The sequence below is a fragment of the Halichoeres trimaculatus genome, unplaced genomic scaffold, assembly GCF_033239565.1.
Source record: "Halichoeres trimaculatus isolate MK-OKI-2021-1 unplaced genomic scaffold, fHalTri1.1 fHalTri1_scaffold_14, whole genome shotgun sequence".
NCBI lineage: Eukaryota > Metazoa > Chordata > Actinopteri > Labriformes > Labridae > Halichoeres > Halichoeres trimaculatus.
This window is the reverse complement of record NW_027437192.1, coordinates 3,909,950-3,928,704: the sequence shown is the minus strand read 5'-3', so window position 1 is coordinate 3,928,704 and position 18,755 is coordinate 3,909,950. Positions and strand designations below refer to the sequence as shown.

General features: G+C 41.0%; 1 protein-coding gene across 1 annotated transcript in view; it reads left to right on the top strand.

Moving 5' to 3' along the window:
- The first annotated feature begins 2,883 nt into the window (after nt 1–2,883).
- LOC141802819 (phosphatidylinositol 4-kinase beta-like) overlaps nt 2,884–18,755 on the top strand; it is a 28,736-nt gene continuing 12,864 nt past the window's right edge. The window contains exons 1-4 of the mRNA XM_074686577.1: nt 2,884–3,132; nt 14,702–15,209; nt 15,942–16,486; nt 16,641–17,084. Coding sequence (XP_074542678.1) covers nt 14,717–15,209; nt 15,942–16,486; nt 16,641–17,084 — 1,482 coding nt within the window. The 5' untranslated portion in view covers nt 2,884–3,132; nt 14,702–14,716. The remainder of the gene's footprint in view (nt 3,133–14,701; nt 15,210–15,941; nt 16,487–16,640; nt 17,085–18,755) is intronic.

Genomic DNA, 18,755 nt, shown 5'->3' with positions numbered 1-18,755 from the left:
GCTGATCCTGGTCAAGCACTGCAGTCTTTGTGATGATGATGATGATGATGGTGGTGGTGGTGGTAGTGGTAGATTTAAAGTTTAAAAATGAAAGTAACTGTTTCCTGTCAGAGACCCTTTCAGAGTTTTATCATTGCCTGAATGTACGGATCAACTGATTTTAAGGCACTTAGAGTCCTTATGTAGAGAATAAAGTAAGAACCTTTTGGTGCTTCTTCCTCTTGCAAGGAATTCTTGGTAATGAAGTCCTTAACATGAGCGGGATTCTGACATTAAACAGAGACATTTAGAGCTCACGCTGCCATTTTCTGTTCACATGGTGCAAAAACAAGACTTGCAATCGTTTGTTGCCATCAATGTTTTTACTTCAATGTTTCTCTCATTGTTTATTCTGTTTTTGTTGATGTCTGTTTTTGCTACTTCATGCGGTTGTACAGCTTGTGACGTGCAGAGTTTATGATGATGATTATTACTGTTGCTATGAAGATATTTTTAAGTGTCTTTGCTTTGTGGAAGACGCTGCCGGCTTCCTGCATGGTTTTCCTGTGACTGTTTTTGTAAAATATTAACTTAAAAGGTTTTTTTTTCCTTTCCTTGTGACTTGCTGGCTTTTATGTTATTTTGCACTTTACTCCCTTCAGTTAGATTTTAAAGTCAGAGGGGCTAAAAAAATTAACCTTCCGCTGTTTGCCCGACCATTTAGACACCACAGTAATCAGTGAAATGCACCTTTATGTTACGTGTAGGTTTTAACTTCGGCCCCTCTTTGTTTTCCTGGATCCTGTTTTGTTTGTTTGTTTGTTTGTTTGTTGGTCTGTTGAGAAGAGAAACAGAAAAGTGTCGGAGGACAGAAGCCAGACTCAGATCATTAATGTGAATCTATTTTCCTACGCTGACTGGAATAAAGAAAGTGACGTTCACTGGCAGAAAGTCGGAGTCCTGTCAGTTTCTCTTCCTCATCCTCTTCCCCTCCTGAACAGAAGCACATTTCTGCTCGCATTTTAAGAAAAACAGAGACATCACCATAAACCAAAACCAAAAGTGTTAGTATATATATTTATAAAGAAAACAAGAAATTGAGCTGTTTGTGGTGCTAATTATGACATACTTTCTCATTAATGCCTTATTTTCTCATTTCAGTTACTTTCTTTTCTTTAACGCTGATTTTTGTCATCCCATAATATTATTTTTTTTAGCAGAAAATAATTACTTCCTATCTTAGTTTTGACTTTTCATCTCATATTTATTGAAACACGACCTAAGAAGTTTTACTCAAGACTTCATTCATTTTCTAAATTCTCTCATAACTGCGGTCATCTCATTATTTCTGGAGGTCCAAATAATGACTTTGTATTACATAATTATTATGAGATAATTACTTATTATCACAACTCATTAATAATTTCCCAGTTTCATATTTATGTCATTACCAACTCTCTCACACTTAAACCTTTTGTCATTCTCATAAACTTGAGTTTTGCACATTATTTAACTCAATCTTTTCACGATTTTGCCTTTCTCAATACTTATTACTTTTTTTTGCTTTTTTAGACTTAATTTTTTATTATTATTATTTTTTGAAAAAATCAATCTCGCTTATTTTCTCTCATTATTAACTGGTGGAAATGTTCCTTTAAAGTTATTTTATTTGTGGTCCCTGTGTCTCTGTTTATTCTCCTCTGTTTTACCATCCCTACCCCACCAGATGGCGCAATGGCACAGTGTTTTGCAGTAAATGTCTGCAGAGCCAGAGTCTGCAGTCCTGCTGTTTGGCTGGCTGATAATGATGATAATTATAGAAATATTAAAGGTGGAAATAGACATACAAGAGTTGTAGTTTAAAGAAAAAATTCATACATAGATTATTATTTGGATGTAATGTGTTGTAGGTAAAAAATAATGAGTAGAGAAAAAACAAATTAATGAGACTTAAGTGTAGTGATTGACATAGTGCCACTGCTGTATTTACATTACTATCTTGAGTTCAAAGCTTCAAACTATCAACATTGAAATTAATTCAAGATATTTAAAAGAGCTACGCAGTCCAAACAGAAAAGTGTAGAAACATTCAGATTGATAGTTTGATGGTGAGAGCATCATTAAATTAGAGTGCGTCCTTTCAGTGAACTTCTTTTTTTTCAGAGGGATGTCATTTAAATAAAGAGCTCAGTGGGTGGACAGGCTAAACGTTTGGTTCAAACGGAAACAACCAAAACCAGCAAATTTGTCAAGTTAGCTCAAGTGAAACTGGATGTGGCGCTGTTATACTACAAATTAAAAGCTCGGAGGAATAAGGACAGCGCTTTGCAGCAAACCAGAATAAGAGATGAAAAGCCAAAAAGAAAATATCCTGGCAGGCTGAATTTTTAAAACATTATTTTGTTAGTCACTGAATATTTTAATTAAATGTATCCGCCAAACTTTCAATAAATTAGTGGAAAAAAGAGGTGAGGCTTAGGCAGTGTTACAGCCACACGATAAGAAGGCATTAAATATGCACAAGTCTAAACACTTATGTAGATAGAAAAAAAAGAAGAAGTTTTTTTTCATGTTTCATTAAAAAGGGAAATGATAGAGAAACAAACTGCTTTGTTAAAAGTCATAATTATGTTTATTTCTGCTAGTAGAGGTGGACACTTTAACATGAGACTCTATTGGCACTGACTCACTGCAGGTGGCTGCCTCTAGTGGACACAGCTATGTTCACAACTTACTCAAGTTCTCAGCGCTAAAGTTTTTTTACATTTTTTATTTCATAGAATGCAGATACAAATTTTAAAGTATATTAATGTTAAAGAAAATCTTGGTATTTAAATGATTAAAAATTTCAGGGCTTTTAATTTTTAGGTAACAAACGGAAGTCGTTATCTGACGTGAACTCGGCGGACTTGACGGATGTTGCGTCACTGTTGCTTTAAAGCAGGCAGGGTCGAGCCGATCCGAGCAGAGCCAGGCCACTAACTGCGGACCAGATGGACCACTCCAGAGTCTGAAACCCGGTTTAGAACCAGGATTTAGTCCCGGAGTTAGTCCTGGATTAGAGACCTCGATCCAGCGTGGACACCTCGAGAACCGGATTATTGCCGGATCCTCCGGACATTCAAACGGGAGTGTAGACGCGTCAGTAACCGGGTAAGTCCCCTCCTCCCCACCGGGCTGGTTCCCCTTCTTTCACTTTTCTCTATTCCCTTTTCTTAACGCTGGTTTCCAGACTTAATTAGCCGATTTTCTGTTGTGTTTTCCGGGGGTTCCCGGTGGTCGATCCCCGGGCTGCGGGCCTGCTGCAGCCCGGCTCTCCCCCTCCTTCCTCCGGTTTGTTTTCATCAGGAGGGAGCGGCTCTGCTCCTCCTGCTCCTGCATGTGAACTCCATTATTCGCCCTCTGGACGTCTGTTTGGATCCAGCTCAGCTGCTTTCGTTTCTAATCAGTAATAAGTAGTAATTATGATGTAATGTTTTGGTAGTTTGGACCTTAATTAACGTCAGTTAATGTTCCTAACCGGACATCACGTTGATGTGCCAACCACACAACAGTAAATAATCCAGCCCTGTACTGGGACTCTTTGTGTTGGTTTATTACCTCTTAATAACAAATCTCCTTTTGGGGCACTTCACAAAGTGGGCAGGTCTAAGCTGTTCTCTTTATATTTCAAGTATTCAAAACAGACTCTCTACTATAAACAAGAAAAACTCCTTAACAGTCAGAAACCTGGAACATAAACAGATTTATTCTAAATGAGTGAGTTGGGTTTAAAGATGGGATTGAAAGGGAAAGGTAGAGACCAATACTAAAGTAAAACAATTAATGGTGACATTATAAACAGCTAAAACCCGAGTCAAACTGTAAATGTGATAAAACAGGACTGATGATTTTAATCATAGCAGTCAAGCAGCTCTTAGATTCTCATTAGAATTGAACAGTGTAAGGTAGACTCGAGCTCAGTGTCTCAGGAAGTCTAAGCCTGGTTTATATTACGGCATCAAATTGATGTGATGTACTACACTAGGCATCTGTGTAGCCTTTATTTGAATACAGAAACCTACCTGCACCTTCTCCTTCGCATCAAACAAAAAAGACGGCCTACCCTGTGATTGGTCAGCTGAGCAAGATAGTGCTTTTTGTATTTACATCATTTCCAGAAACTCTGCACATCAGGAATACAGTTAATCTTTTCTTGAACCTCCTTTCTATTAGTTGCTGTTTGATAGACGACGATATGTTTTAGCCTTAGTTTAACATGATATCCTTAAAGTAGCTGAGAAAAAGCAGAAAAGAGGGACCCAAAACGTCCCACAGACCACACTGCCCTCATGTGTTTGGGAGGAGTATTGCAGAACAAAGTGGAAACAATGTCTTACTATAAGTTTTTAACAAAAAGTAAAGTTTTATGTAGGGAGGGTGGTTTGTTTCCCCTTCCTGTCTGTTTAAAGATTCAAAAGGAAAGGAGCTCAATAACTGAAGGTCCTACCTCCCGTACTACTTTTGGAGACCTCGATTACCAAGGCAATGCTGGGATGCTAGAATTAACAAACACTTCATTTCCTCAGCAGTGTCTTTGCTGTGAGTTTGTTGTTAATAGCTCATGTTTTAGTCCAGTCTGACATGTAGGGATGGGTACCTTTCACGTTTGAATTGATATGGTGCCAATACCCAGTACCTGGCCATCTGTCCTGGTACTCAATGGTACCAGTTTTTGGTACTTTTGTGCGTGTTTATGAGGTAATAGATATTAATTTGTTAAATAATTGTGAAATTTTTAAGTTTTTCAATTTAACATATTTATTTCTGAATACATAAACTTCCAATGCTGTGTTCAAGTCAAGCATGGAAAATTTCCTCCTCTTACACACTCTTACAGTCACGAGGATATGTCAATGTACCTATACACTGTACCTTTTGATTTTATGAGAATTGGTACTTGGTACTACAGACTGAATTCGATCTGTATATACAAAAGTACCCAATTTGGTACCCATCCCTACTGGCATAATTGGTCCCCTTGAGCATCTCTGAAGTTTCAATATGTGGCACTTAGGGATGGGTTCCAAATGAGGTACTTATATAGGTACTGACCAAATTGAGTCTGTAGTACCAAGAACTGATTCACGTAAAATCAGACAGTACCATGTTTCAGTACCTAAACGCACCCTTGAAACTGTGAGGAAGTAAAAGAGTAGGCAATTTTCCATGCTGGACATGAACACAGCATTGCAAGCTTATCGTTAATCGTTTCAAATGTGAAAGGTACCCATCCCTAGTGGTGCTGTCAGCACTCGGGGTAGTGCTAAAAATCAATTTTGTAACACATTGCTGTCTCAGTATTTCATCAGTAGTGCCGAAAAGGAAATTTTATTGCAACCGCTCTCTAAACACATCTTTTCTTTCAGTTTGTTCTGTTTCTATTTCATGGCTGTTTCTGATGTTGTGACCTCAGACCGACACTTAATGTTTTGGGGGCTTTGGTACCTCCCAGTTTATCAGATATTGTGATGTATGATTTTATGAATGTCTTTGGTTTATCAATCACCCAGACACTGTTCTGTTGCACTCCCATTACTAACTGAAAGACCTAATTAGAATCTGTTGTGGGAATTTCAATTAAATATTAAAAACATAAGAACAATGAATTGTCCTTTGAAATATCCCTTTAATACATATCAAAGAGGTGTGCAAAGAGTGTGCTTCCCCCCCCCCCCCCCCCCCCCCCCCGTGATTAACAACAAATATGAAGTTAAAACGTTAGATGTCGACATTTAACCTTTCAAACTATAATGTAAACATGTGTTGGCCAAATTCCACAATGAAACAGGCTGCTCTCAACAACTTGTTCAAAAAGTCACATGAGAATTCAGAGTAAGATCAATATGAGTTCTACTCAAACTGTGACATCATAAGTTGGCGGATCACCAAAAAAGGGCAAATGTGTCGTTTTGAACAAAGAAACACAAGTTTGATGCATTAAAGCTGTTAAAAGGATCTAGAATGCTGAGATTTAAGTTCTTAAAGAGACAGTAGCTGAAGTAAAGCATATCAGACAGAGGAAGAAATGTAAAAAGAGAGTGTTTGAGTGGTATAGTGTGTGTGTGCGTGTGAGAGAGAGAGAGAGTTGTGCATCTGTGATGTTGTGATGATAAACCTCACACTTTGCCCCTGAACTGCACACGTCACACACTCCCACATCAGCCAGTATTGATGGTGTGTTTACTGACACTCGGGTCAATACAGTTTCTCTGAAATGCTAATTAGTTAGTTTGTTGGTGAGTTAATTCAGGTGAAACAAACCAAAATGTGTCACCTGGAGATGTGTCAGTTCATATAGAGAAACTTTCATTTTTCAAAATAACTAAAAGGGACTTCTTCTTATGTTTTCTTTTTTATTTGAGGCCCTCTTGTTTTACAGTTAGCTTGATGGTTAGCTCAGCTTTATGCTCAAGGGGAGGTTTATTAAGTACAGTTTTAGCTATAAAAAAGTTCCTAAATAGTTGGGACAAAAAGGGACTTTGGAAAGACAGAATAAAATTATTGGGTTATAATATAATAATTTATTTTTTGCTAACTAGCTTCAAGGTTAGCATGCTAATATTCCAGCCTTTCAGAGAGAGAAAGACATGCTGACTAATTAGGAGCTGAAAAATGTTATCATTTTGAACAACTAGAAGTTATCACACTGTCAGTAAAATATTTATCGCATGGTAGCCGCAGGTTAGCTTAGCATTGTTAGATAGTTCCTTCTCTTTATAAACTGACGGACATTGTAGAAAGGAATATGAGCTGATGAAACGACAGGTAAGGTCAGGTGAAACAGATCAGGAACAAACAGTCTCAACTTTCTGGAAACTTCCTATCAGATCTGAAACCTGAACCTAAGTGTGTGTGTCGGTGTGTGTCGGTGTGTGTGTGTGAGATGTCATGCTGCAGTAGGCTGAGCTGAAACTGAGCTCACGCAGCTGTAGTGTGTGTATATTCAGATTTATGGAGCAGATTTTCTCCTCTGTGGTTTCAGGGAGGATTTATCAGCTGTGTCTCTGCAGATGTCTCTAAAGACAAACTTAGCAGGAACTTTATTTTGTGTCCTGTGAAGACTCAGTGAGATGAAAAGAAAAACAAAGCACTCTGAGTCAGATCGCGGTTAAACTTTCATGCTTTATCAGCAACCAGACTGTGTTTGTCATCGTCAGAAAGTGAGGATGTAAAAGTTTTCTAAATATTTGACCAGACTTTTTGCTTGTTCTGTGATAGTTTCAGTCTTAGTTTGACTATAATAGAGGACTATGATACTACTCTGGCTGACTACAGCAGTCGTGGAATGATACCGCAGCAGTATGAAACTGAGTATCTTGTAGTTACTAGTCTTGAGATTACTGAAGCAACAAGATGCAGATTAGTAAAAGGAGAATAAGATGAATTTGCAGTATTTGTTTGTTGATATGAGGTCATCAAAAAAGGACGAAGGGGCCTGGATCTGCAGGAGTTCTAGAATTCTGTTATCAAGGACAGAATTCTATGGCAAGCCTTTTTAACATTTAATATCTAGTCTGGACATGTAATACTGATATCCGCAATTCAATTCTTCCTAGTCAAATAGAATTTTTCAGATATTCACAATGACATTATTCCTATCCACAATTGTAATTTCAGATATCCACAACTTAATTCCTCCTAGGACAAATCACACCCCTTTCCCCATTCATGTGTGTGGGATTTCTCATTACAGATGTCTTAAATTCAATTATGGAAAGCCACAATGTGAGATGTGGATATCTGCAACTAAATTATGACTATCCATAAATCTAGTTGCAGATATCTACAGTTTCATTCTGGCTAGTCACAATTCCAAATCAAGATATCTTCAACCCCCCTTCCAATATCTGTGATAGCATTTATAGATATCTTAAATTACATTTTGACTAGTCAAAATGCCGTTATAGACATCTTGAACTGGGATTACGCCTAGTCAGAATGAAATTGTAGATATCTGCAACTAGGTTTATGGATAGCCATGATTTAGTTGCAGATTTTCTATAATCAAGTTATCTTTAAATTAATTGTGGTTAGAGAAATCTCAAATTCGAGACACCTTAAACTTCTATTTTGACTAGTCAAAATGTAATTACAGATATCTTGAAACAGAGTTTTGACTAGGCGAATTGATGTTGCAGATATCTGTAATGATGACAAAAGTTATGACAGGTATAGGAGGAGGGGCTTGCTGCAGTGAACGTAACTCTTGTTCCCCACAAAGTCCCTGATTGTAAATTTGTTCTATTTCATGGCATTTTCTAAATATCTTGTTGATGACTGCAATCGCCATTTCTTCTGCTGAGAAAACTGTTCAAATGTTTTTTTTCTCTTCTCTCCTCCAGTTTGTTTGGGTCAGTATCCAATGGGAAGCCTTGCATGTCCAGCGTCATGAACACATTTCTGACAGTCAAAATCACATTTAAGATATCTTTAACTGTAATTCTGGATAGTCAAAACTGAATTAGAGATATCTGCAAGTGACATTTAGGATGCGTGACGAGGCGTAGGGCAGCTTTCGGGGAGTCATTGCAGATATCTGTAACTCAGTTTTGACTAGTGGAAACTGAGTTACAAATATCTCTAACTGTCATTGTGACTAGTCAAAACTGAATTAAAGATATCTCCAACTGTATTTTTGACTAGTCAAAATTGAATTTTGACTAGTCACAATTATGTTGTTGATATCTATAATGTTAATTCCGAAGAGTCAAACGTAGCTATTAAACATTAAAGGGGCTTGTCATAGAATTCTTATCCTTGACAGCAGAGTTCTAGAACTCCAGAATTCTAGAACTCCTGCTGTTGCTATCCACACAGATTGTTTTCCCGCCGACCCCTGATTGGTCGATACTGTAAATATTGTTGTAGAGTAAATCTGCCATCAGACTGTGGAAACCCCCCCTCCTGTCTCTGAGTGTGTGTGTGTGGAGGAGAAGAATGAAGCTGTCCTCCACCCACGCCTCACATCTGGAGACCATCTCTCTCACTCACACACACACACACACACTCACACACACCAAGTCCTCTGAGTGCTGACATCATCCCCTCGACTTGACTTGATGATGACATCATGAGATTAATGTTTGATTTTTACACAGCTGCAGAGACAGAGTAAGAACAGATTAACAGTATTGATCCCTTTAAACAGCACACACAGAGAAAAAGACGTAGTAATTATGAAGAGTGGTGACAGAAAAGTATTTTTGGTGATAAAAACTATAAAGAGTTAAGTTTAAACACTGACAGACACTATTAATTGCCACAGTCATAAACACTTTAAACAGTGCCTCTATAATTGCACTAAAATACCCTGATAATCCTCTGTACATTAGAAGTAGATTCTGCAGGATTTTCCTAAGAAATAAAAAGTCAACTTTTACAGGATTATCCTGCTCAGTCGTCACTTCTGTGCCTTTGTACATGTGTGTCAGTGTCTGTGTCTGCCTCAACCCCGACAATCACAGCAGGCCCTGTGTGCAAGTGACTTTGCATGTTGAATAGTGAACATAGCACTGTGGAAGAAAAACACAACCAAAGTGAAACGAAACTCCACACAGATAAAGCTTTTTCCAAACAAAGGGTGAAGTTTGGCTTAACTTTGACTCACTCTCGGGCACTTGGAGAGCTGCGATGCGTTAGACACCAGTGATTAGCTTGTGCTAAAGTGCCAAGTCAGGTGCACAGCTCTAGAAACTAGGGCTGTCCTGATTCGATAAACTGATTGGTATTGGCGCCCATTATGTCTGTTTTTGGAGGATCAGGATAATAGTAAAACAGCATCTTGCAAAATTTGTTGAGTGTTCCTTGGGGAGGTATCAACAGGGCTCACTTTGACATAACAAATACGACTGGCCATGGAATCACCAAAAGTATGGGATTTCTCAGAGGAAGCTATCGGTATCTGATTGGTATCGGCAAAACGTATCACGAAAAAATCCGAAGTCAAAATATCTGTTTCAAGACATCCTTAGGAGAGACCTGCAGATGGTTGTTGGGCTAGTGAGTGTTTTCACGTTGTCACAGTCGGAGGCTGTGGGAGTGTGCTGCCGCTGGCACTGAGCCAAGGAGGAGCCCAGTTGGTTTACTAACAAATAACCAAAATTCCTAACCTGACACGCCAGACGGACAGTTTCATATGTCCACCACGGAATTATTTCACAAGTCCATCTGGGTAGCAGCTCTTCGGATTTGTTTTTAGAGGCGGGACTTTAAAAATAATCCGCAGCTGGCGATTGGACGACTGTTCTGATTAACACACTCACCACAGACCAATCCACATCAAGCCACGGTAAGACGTAGCTTATGTGAGCCGATGCTTCTTAGAAACAATAAATGAACAACTACTGAATCACGAGAAACAGCTGTGAAGAAATGCGTTAGACGACTGCTTCCGTTTTTATAAATTTAACTTAAGAATCAAAGGAACGCTGACAAGTACAAAAGTCTGCTGAAGTCACGTCTGCTCCCACAGCTCCCGCCTTTCTTCCCCGATTGGACCAGTCAGAATTTAGCCGAGTGAATTCGTTGGTCATTGGAGCCTGGCAAGATGGACCTGCAGGAGTTCAGAAACTGATTCAGGCAAGTCCATCTGCTCTGCAAGGTTACAATATTCTCGCAGACCCTACTTATAAAGAAATAACGTGAAAGACAAGACAAACGTTGATATAAACATCACGTTTTCAGGGAAATAACAGAAATATCTTCTGGATAGATCTCTACTCCAGTTCTTTGCAGTTTGTTGTTTGTAGAAACCCCTGTATCTGTCTTTAAACAGCACTTAACCGTATGTCCCAAAACTAGCACAAGATCTTCATGAGATCTTATTGATCGGTTGGAGGCGTAGGCCTCAAACACCAAGGACAGGCCTTTCAAAGGCTGGCCTCTCAGAGGGTCTGTGGAGCTGGGAGCTTCGAAGAGACAGCAACTAAAAAAATGTTTTCTCTGACATCAGTGTAAAAAGAATAGGATTTTTTGGAGGGGTTGTAAATCATGTAAAGATACTACAGAGGCACGAGAGGTACAGAAAAAAGACTTTTAAAAAGTACAAGGGGCCCTCTTTAAGTGTGGTTTCTGCAGACGTTTGCAGAATAAATGATCAGATGAAATATACAACGTGTTAAAAAAAAGCCGACTTCAGGGAAACTGAATCCCTTAGGGTTCTCTGTTAGCGTCGCAGATGGTGTTTCTAATATAGAGTCTGCACAGCTCCCTGTAAAACGGAGCAGAGTCGACACTTCCATTAGCAGCTGAGTGTAAAGGCTGTCAATCATCAGAGGTCAGAGGTCAGACAGAGAAAACGAGAGGAAGACCGAGAGTGTGAGGAGGAGAGTAATAATAGAAGCACATTCTCCTCCTCCTCTTCACGCTGTAGGCACACAGGGATGATGAGGATGATGATGATGAAGATGATTATCTGCGTCACTGATGACACACTCAGCAAACATCAGTCATGATTTCCTGCGAGGGAGTCCTTTTTGTCAAGCCTCCGCTCAGTGTGTTGGCGGCTGTAATTACAGGGCGCCTCATTCACACATCGTGACGATGGAGATCAAAACGGAAACGTCTCATCGGAGCTCGAGCAGATTTCCTCTCAGCAAATATTTAGAGGTAAAAATCTCTGAAGCTCGCCACTCAATCAGGGTTTTATTATTCTGCCCAAGGAAAGACGCCAGATTTAATCTACTCCCCGCTCAGATGAGATGATGGCAGGTTGGTACACAGGCAGGAGGACATTACATAACACACACACACACGCATGCACACACACAGACACACACACACACGCTCAGCTGGAGGGGGTGGAGACAGAGCAAAGCCACGTGAACATGCAAACGCAGCACGGTTCAGCTCCTGCAGGCGTACAGTCACTCACGCATTCCTTGAATATTTCTGCTTCTTAACCGTTTCCTGACCCGCTAAAGGAACAGTTCAACATTTTGTGTTGAGACAGATAGAATCTGTGACTGAACCTGGGACTGCTGAAAATCTGCTGATACCCTTTTTAAACAGTAGAGCATCATCTGCTTTTGACTTCCCCTGTGAGGCATCACTACGTCTCTTCGGTCCGTAGCTTAATAGAGACAAACAGGAATGTATGTCAATGTGTCAGAGCTTTGCTCCTGATCAGTTATTACCATAGACTGTAAAAAACATGGACGTAGTCTTTGTGATGTCACCCATCTGTTCCTGATACAGTGAAATGAAGCCAGTCCACGGATGCAGCCACATTGGATATGACGCTGGTTTTGAACTTTTAAAAGCTACAGGGTGCCTGCCAGTCACATGAGCTGAGCTGTGTCTCTGATTGGACAATCAAACAATCCCAATATAGAATAGAATAGAATAGAATAGAATAGAATAGAATAGAATAGAATAGAACTTTATTGTCATTGTAACAAGTACAACAAAATTGAAGTCACAGCAGCAATCAAGAAAACAAAAGTAAGAAAGTGTATAGAAAGTGCAAAAAGCTCCATAAGAAAATAGATGATGACAGCTTGTCCATCATTGTCCAGTTCAGCCAGTCTCCACCTCCACAGGGTCCAGGACTGAGCTTCTTCGGCAGTCTGTTCAGTCTCTGTCTCCTGGATCCTGTCTGCTCACAGCAGGAGAAGTTCTTCCAACATGGTGTTGGTGTCTGATGTTAGCTCTGTTAGCCATGTCTGTGAATAGCATGATGCTACTCTGCCCTCTGGTATTCCCTCTGTTGCTGGGTTAGCATGGCTAGCTGGTCCATCCTATTGAAGTTGGTTCTTATGTTCCCAATAACGATGGATGGAAGGACAGGTCCATGTCATCACTTCTTAGCTCACACCTGAGAACCAGCACGTCGTCCTCACCTCCTTCTCCTCGCCTTGTGGGAAGACATCAGGCCTTGCACCAGTTAGCATTGACATGCTACAGGCTGCTAACAGCTGAGTTCATATGTAAAAAAGAGCTGACATGGTTATATGTAGGATCTCCAGACAAACACAGGAGAAAAAGTAGTAAAAATATCACTGAAGACTCAAAAAGCTTGGTGTCCATGACCAACAAATGAACCATACAAAGCAATGATCCACTCCAAATACAAAGATTACGAAAAAGAGACGAAAAAATTACAAGAAATGGACAAAGAAGAGAGAGCTGCTGTAACAGGCAGACATAGCCAACAGGGGGGTGCCTAGCAATATATTATTTTCTTTACTGCAGAGTCGGAAAACAATTGCCCCCTGTACAGTGAGCAGATATGAACTCAGCATTTCAGACCTGAGCTGTTTTTTTTTAAAACTTGGCTTGAAATTCTCTTTTCTCTCTCTCTCTCTTTAAGTTCTTTTTTTTTTTGGTATGTATGTGGTTTCTGGTCTTTCTGCAGCTAGTCTCAAGCGGATTCTCTATGAACAGTAACTTTTGCAATCCCAGACAGGCTACAGTTTTCCAAACCTGATGTTTCCCCTTGGTTGATACGAAGAGGTGACATCAGAAACAGCGGAATATTTGGTCATTCCGGAATTCTCTTTATAGAAGCAAATATGATGTCACCCAGCAGACCAATCGCAGAGCTTCCCTCCACAAGAGGAAGTGCACCCAGAGGCCGGTGATACTGATATTTAGTCTTCAATAAAATATTGTTATTTGATACAAAGTGGTGCCTTGACTTACAAGGGAAATTATCCTTGTGACGGAGCTTATAACTCAAAATAATTATTTGTCAAATCAGTTTTTCCAATTGAAATGAATTGAATTGCCAATATCTATTCCCCGAGAAAAACAATTTTTTAATGTTGTTATTAAATAATAAAAATAAATTAAATAACAAATATTGTATGAAAATGTTTTCCTCACTCCCATCTGCAGGTGTTTCAGTTAAAAAAAACAGTCCACTGAGGTCTGTTTCACCCTCACTTTTAGAATGTTTCTAAAAGGAATTGGGCAACCGTCATTACGTAATACCCAGTTGCAACTTTTTCTGGGTGTTTCTTGTGAATAAAGTCTGAAAGATTTACCAACTAACTGTAAACATGAACGCGAGCACAACACTGATGCTCCCACTGCGAGCTAACCGCTCAAAGTAAAGGAGTCTCATCCTGAACAGTAGGAGGCCCTTCAGTCAGAAACATTTCTACTTTGAGTGTTTTGGTGTTGGGGTGTTTTTCTCCTTGCTAGATAATTTTTTAGTTATGTTTTGGGTGCTGATGCAATCAAAGTAATCAAATTGTGGTATAATCAAAAAAGCTACTTGACATTTTAATTGGGGTGTTCAGTGTAGGTTTTGATGACATTAATCAATGAAGCCACTATAAAGGTGAAACTGATTAACTCAGTACTGTGTTTGGTCTTATCTTTTTTCCTGCACTATAGAGACTTAAATGCTAACCAATTCTTCAAGAATACAACCAGATTATGCTAATGATAGATATCTCTGGTTTGGCTAAGAAGTTAGGTCACACTCCAATATGCTTACCCAAGAGTGGGTGGTCCAGGTTTGAATCCAACCTGTGGCCACTTTCTCTCATGTCACTCAACCTGTTTCCTGCTTTTTCCACAGTCCTGTCTTCTTTGATTAAAAGCCAGAATGAATAACTTAAATAAAGGCTTAAGTCTCTTCATGAGGCACTGGTACCTCCACTCGTTTACACTTTGATCTGTCTTTCAGTTGTTTCACTTCCTGTTCTGACTCGAATGTCTTTTCTCTCTGCAGGCCTAAACTTCCAACATGGCGGACGCAGAGGTCTCCCTGTCCCCGGCTCTACAGGCACTTCACCTAAGCCCCTCCCACTCGGCCCCGCCCCCTCCACCAGCATCCTCCTCCTCTCCCACCACATTCTCCTGCCCCTCCTCCCCTTCCAGTGCCTCCTCTTCCTCTTCTTCATCTTCATCTTCTTCTTGTTCTGAGAGTTCTTCTGATTGCCCCGCACACCACCATCATCACCACCACCATCATCATCATCACCACCATCACCACCCTCGCCCTCAGCTGCAGCTGCCCCCGCCTCCTCAAAGCGAGCAGCCATCGTCCCCCAGCGCAAGCCCCCGCAGCTCCAGCCCGAGTGGGAGCATCGGCAGCACTGGGAGCCTTGGCAGCAGCAGCGCAAGCGAGGGAATTGGAAGCAGCGGAACATCATGTGGTGGTGACCCACGAGGCCCCAGTCCCCCTCTGGATGTCATCTCAGAGGATGCCATGGAGATGGACCTTGGGGTCGACCAAGGTACAAAAGTTTAATGGCCTAGAGTTTCCGTACCTGTTCGTGGTTTAGCGGTCAAAACTATGAACTTATTTCAAGAGATCACGCTGAAATCCTGGAAGGTAGTGAAGAATTCAATTATGAAAGATCATAGAGTACGAAAGACAAGGGTCGTGTTGTGTTGTTGGTGGACGAACTGTTTTGACTACAAATGGATATTGGAAAATTGGACACAAAACAGGTCAATCAAGGTTCTTGGTATCTCTCTATCGCCCAGATTGATAGGACCACCATTAAATCCTCAGTTACCCCTCCATAGAGGCCTAAAGGCACTAATGTTTTGTTTTTGTTTCTGGTCTTTGACAAATTTGTTATAGGGAACTCTTCTCAGAGTAGTTTCCCAAAGTACCACTCCAAAGGCAAGGACCTCTTCCATTTCTCTAAGGATTTTCTGCAAGGAACTATTTGGAAGTGCCTCTTTTAATCCAGTCTATGCAAAATCACATAGCTATAAAATACTCCTACAGGACTGTTCTTTGGATTGGTTAGGGCTTAGTGACTTTTCAACTCTTTAATGATGGGGCTTTTCCTTTAGTTGCCTCGATAGTGTCTTTGCAAGAAATCTGTCGCTCCTTGCGTGATTGAGAAAGGTCCAGATATACTTAATTTGATTGATTGTTTACTATATGAAGCAAGCTGTCATGTTTATATTGATACCTTTAATCAATCTGATCTTTCTTTCTTTGAAACTTTCAGTGATCGACCCAGAAGTAGCTCTGAAGGCTTGCCAGGAAGTTCTTCTCAAGGTCAAGCTGCAGAACAGAGAAGTGCCTGAACCTCAACAACAAGAAGACAAACAACCCGACAATCAGCCGCAACAATACTACACTGAACTTACTGAGTGCTCCAGTCCTCAGTGGCACATCAGCCCGGACACAAGCTCGATCAAAGAGGAGGATGAGGAGGAGGAAGAGGAGGGCAGTTCTGGGAAAGATGCTGGAAAGCAAAGTCCTCCCCAGCAGGAACCTCCAGCTCGGTCAGAGTCGACATTACTGCCGTCAGCGTCTTCGTCATCTTCGTCTAAGCAGTCGTGGCTGCTTCGTCTGTTTGAGTCCAAGCTGTTTGATGTCTCCATGGCGATCTCCTACCTGTACAAGTCCAAGGAGCCAGGTGTGCAGGCATACATCGGGAACCGGCTCTTCAGCTTCCTTGACACTGAAGTGGACTTTTACCTTCCTCAGCTGCTCAACATGTACGTGCACATGGACACCGAGGTGGGGGATGCCATCAGACCGTACCTGGTGAGTCCACAATGCCTGGTCACTACAAAAAAAAATTTGAGTGTGACTGTGTCTCCATCGTTCATCCTTAGTGTGCCTTTTGTTTGTTTCTGACTGACAGAGGTTTCAGACATGGAGATTTCATTTTTCAGTCTTGTCTCTCGGTTCCTCTCAGATCCACCGCTGCAGAGGAAGCATCACCTTCTCCCTCCTGACGGCCTGGCTGTTGGGTGCCTACTCCTCCGACATGCACATCTCCACCCAGCGTCACTCCAGAGGCGCCAAACTCCGAAAACTCATCCTGTCCGATGAACTCAAACCTTCACCGGACGCTCCCAGATCCGCATCAGTCTCTGTGATCGAGAGCCCTGTGTCCTCTCCATCTCACCGCCGCTGTCACCGAAGACACAACAGCAGCAACGTTGAGTGTTCTCCATCCATCTCTACGACCGGCCTCGTCCCTGAGAGCCCTGAACCCAGGGAACCAGAGGTGTTTGTGTCCCCGTCCAGGAGGACCCACCAGAGATCCAAGTCAGATGCCACCATGGTGTGCAGCGGGCCCAGTTCTGGGCTCCGACGGACGGGGAGCAACCCCAAAGTGGAGGCTGTCCACGAGGAGGTAAGGACTCCTATCTGTCTCTTTGTTGCTTTGCTTTCTTCTAACAAACCTTTCATGAGTAACGCGTCATCACCTGCATCATAAATCATACATTTAGCCATGAAAATACAGCTCCAGTAAAACTTCCATAGACTGAAACACGTGCTGTTTTAAGAAACGTTCCTCTCTATGAATAGAACATGTTTTTGAGCCCCCTCATTGTATGTGACCCTCCTGAGCTGCAGTCACACGTCTTGTCATATACGTTCAGACTCACAGACCCGATGATCAAGTCTGATCGCATGTTTCCTGGAGGAGCTGGAGGTTTTGTGATGGTGTAACCAGAGACGAGTTTTTCATGTCAGATCTAATCTCATCACACGTTCCGTTTCTCTCCCCCTTTGTGGTTTTTTTCTTGTCCTTCCTGTCACATCATGTTCCTTCTCTTTTCTTTATTACATCACCCCTCAGTCAGGTAGAGAACCTGACTTCATGTCTGTAAGCGACACGTGAGGATATGTTTCTATTGTCTTCATTCATCGTCTGTTCAAACACTGGGGACAAACAGAGCACCTGCTCCAGTGGGCAGCGTTATTAAATAGGATATGCTTGGTGATAGCTTCAGCTTTGACCTTCCTCCTGGAAACAAACACTCACTGCTGTTTTATTTTAAAGGAGACACAGCCTCTAGATTTTTTTAGTTTTGCCCTGAAACTCTTTCTCAGTTGTTTCTGTGCTCACACAGCTTCTGATTGACGTTTCTTTTAAAATGTTTCGAGGTTTTCATTGGGCAAGAGAACTTCCTTCAGACAGGATCACAATCTGCTGCTGGTACTCTCAGACTTATTTGACTTCTTGACAAATTTCACATCAAACAGTATATCCTAAACTTGCTTCAGACAAGAATAACTGATTTATCCATTTATAAGAGAACAATCCCTATAATCATGTGATTAACTAACCCAACAATTTGTTTTAATCTCAGAATTCTGGTGAAAAAGTTAAAACTTTAAGTTCAAAGGCAGAATTCAAATGGTCACAATTTTAGGACTAGAAGGGAAATCCAGAACTTTTCTTTACATTTAGAACCCTGACTTCAAAGTCCCTGTGAGGATTTTCCGAGTGATTTTGAGAAAGTGTAACTTCTATTCAATCATGATACACAATTAGCGCCAAAATAGGTGATACTTAATTTTTTTTTTTCCATTTGGGTCATCCAGGATCAATTTACGGCTCGTAGAAGACCCCATGACATTATTACACTAGCCAGGTTTAGCAGTGAGAAGTAAGATCTGTTGTTTTTCTTGAAGAAAAGGGTTTCTTGGATTTATTTTGTTGTCTATCTTAAGAGTTTGTCGCTAAAACCAAAAGCCAGGTTACGTTAGCTCTGCTTGGTGAGGCTGGAGTTGGTAGATGAGCACTGGTAGGACATAACCAGGATTCACTAACCTTATAGACACATCTTAGGGGCAGTTTACATGACAACAGTTTTAGGGTGAAACGCAAAAGTTTTGTTGCGCTCAGCCTCGCGCTTACACAGAAACAGCGAAGACAGCCTCCAGAGTCAGATTTTTCTTAAACGCTGCTGGCACCGTTGCCGTGTAAGTCACCGTTTTCAGAGGAAATGCTGACGTCACACCCCGCTTCGCGCTATTGCATACAACAGGACAACAGTACCGTTGTTACTATTGT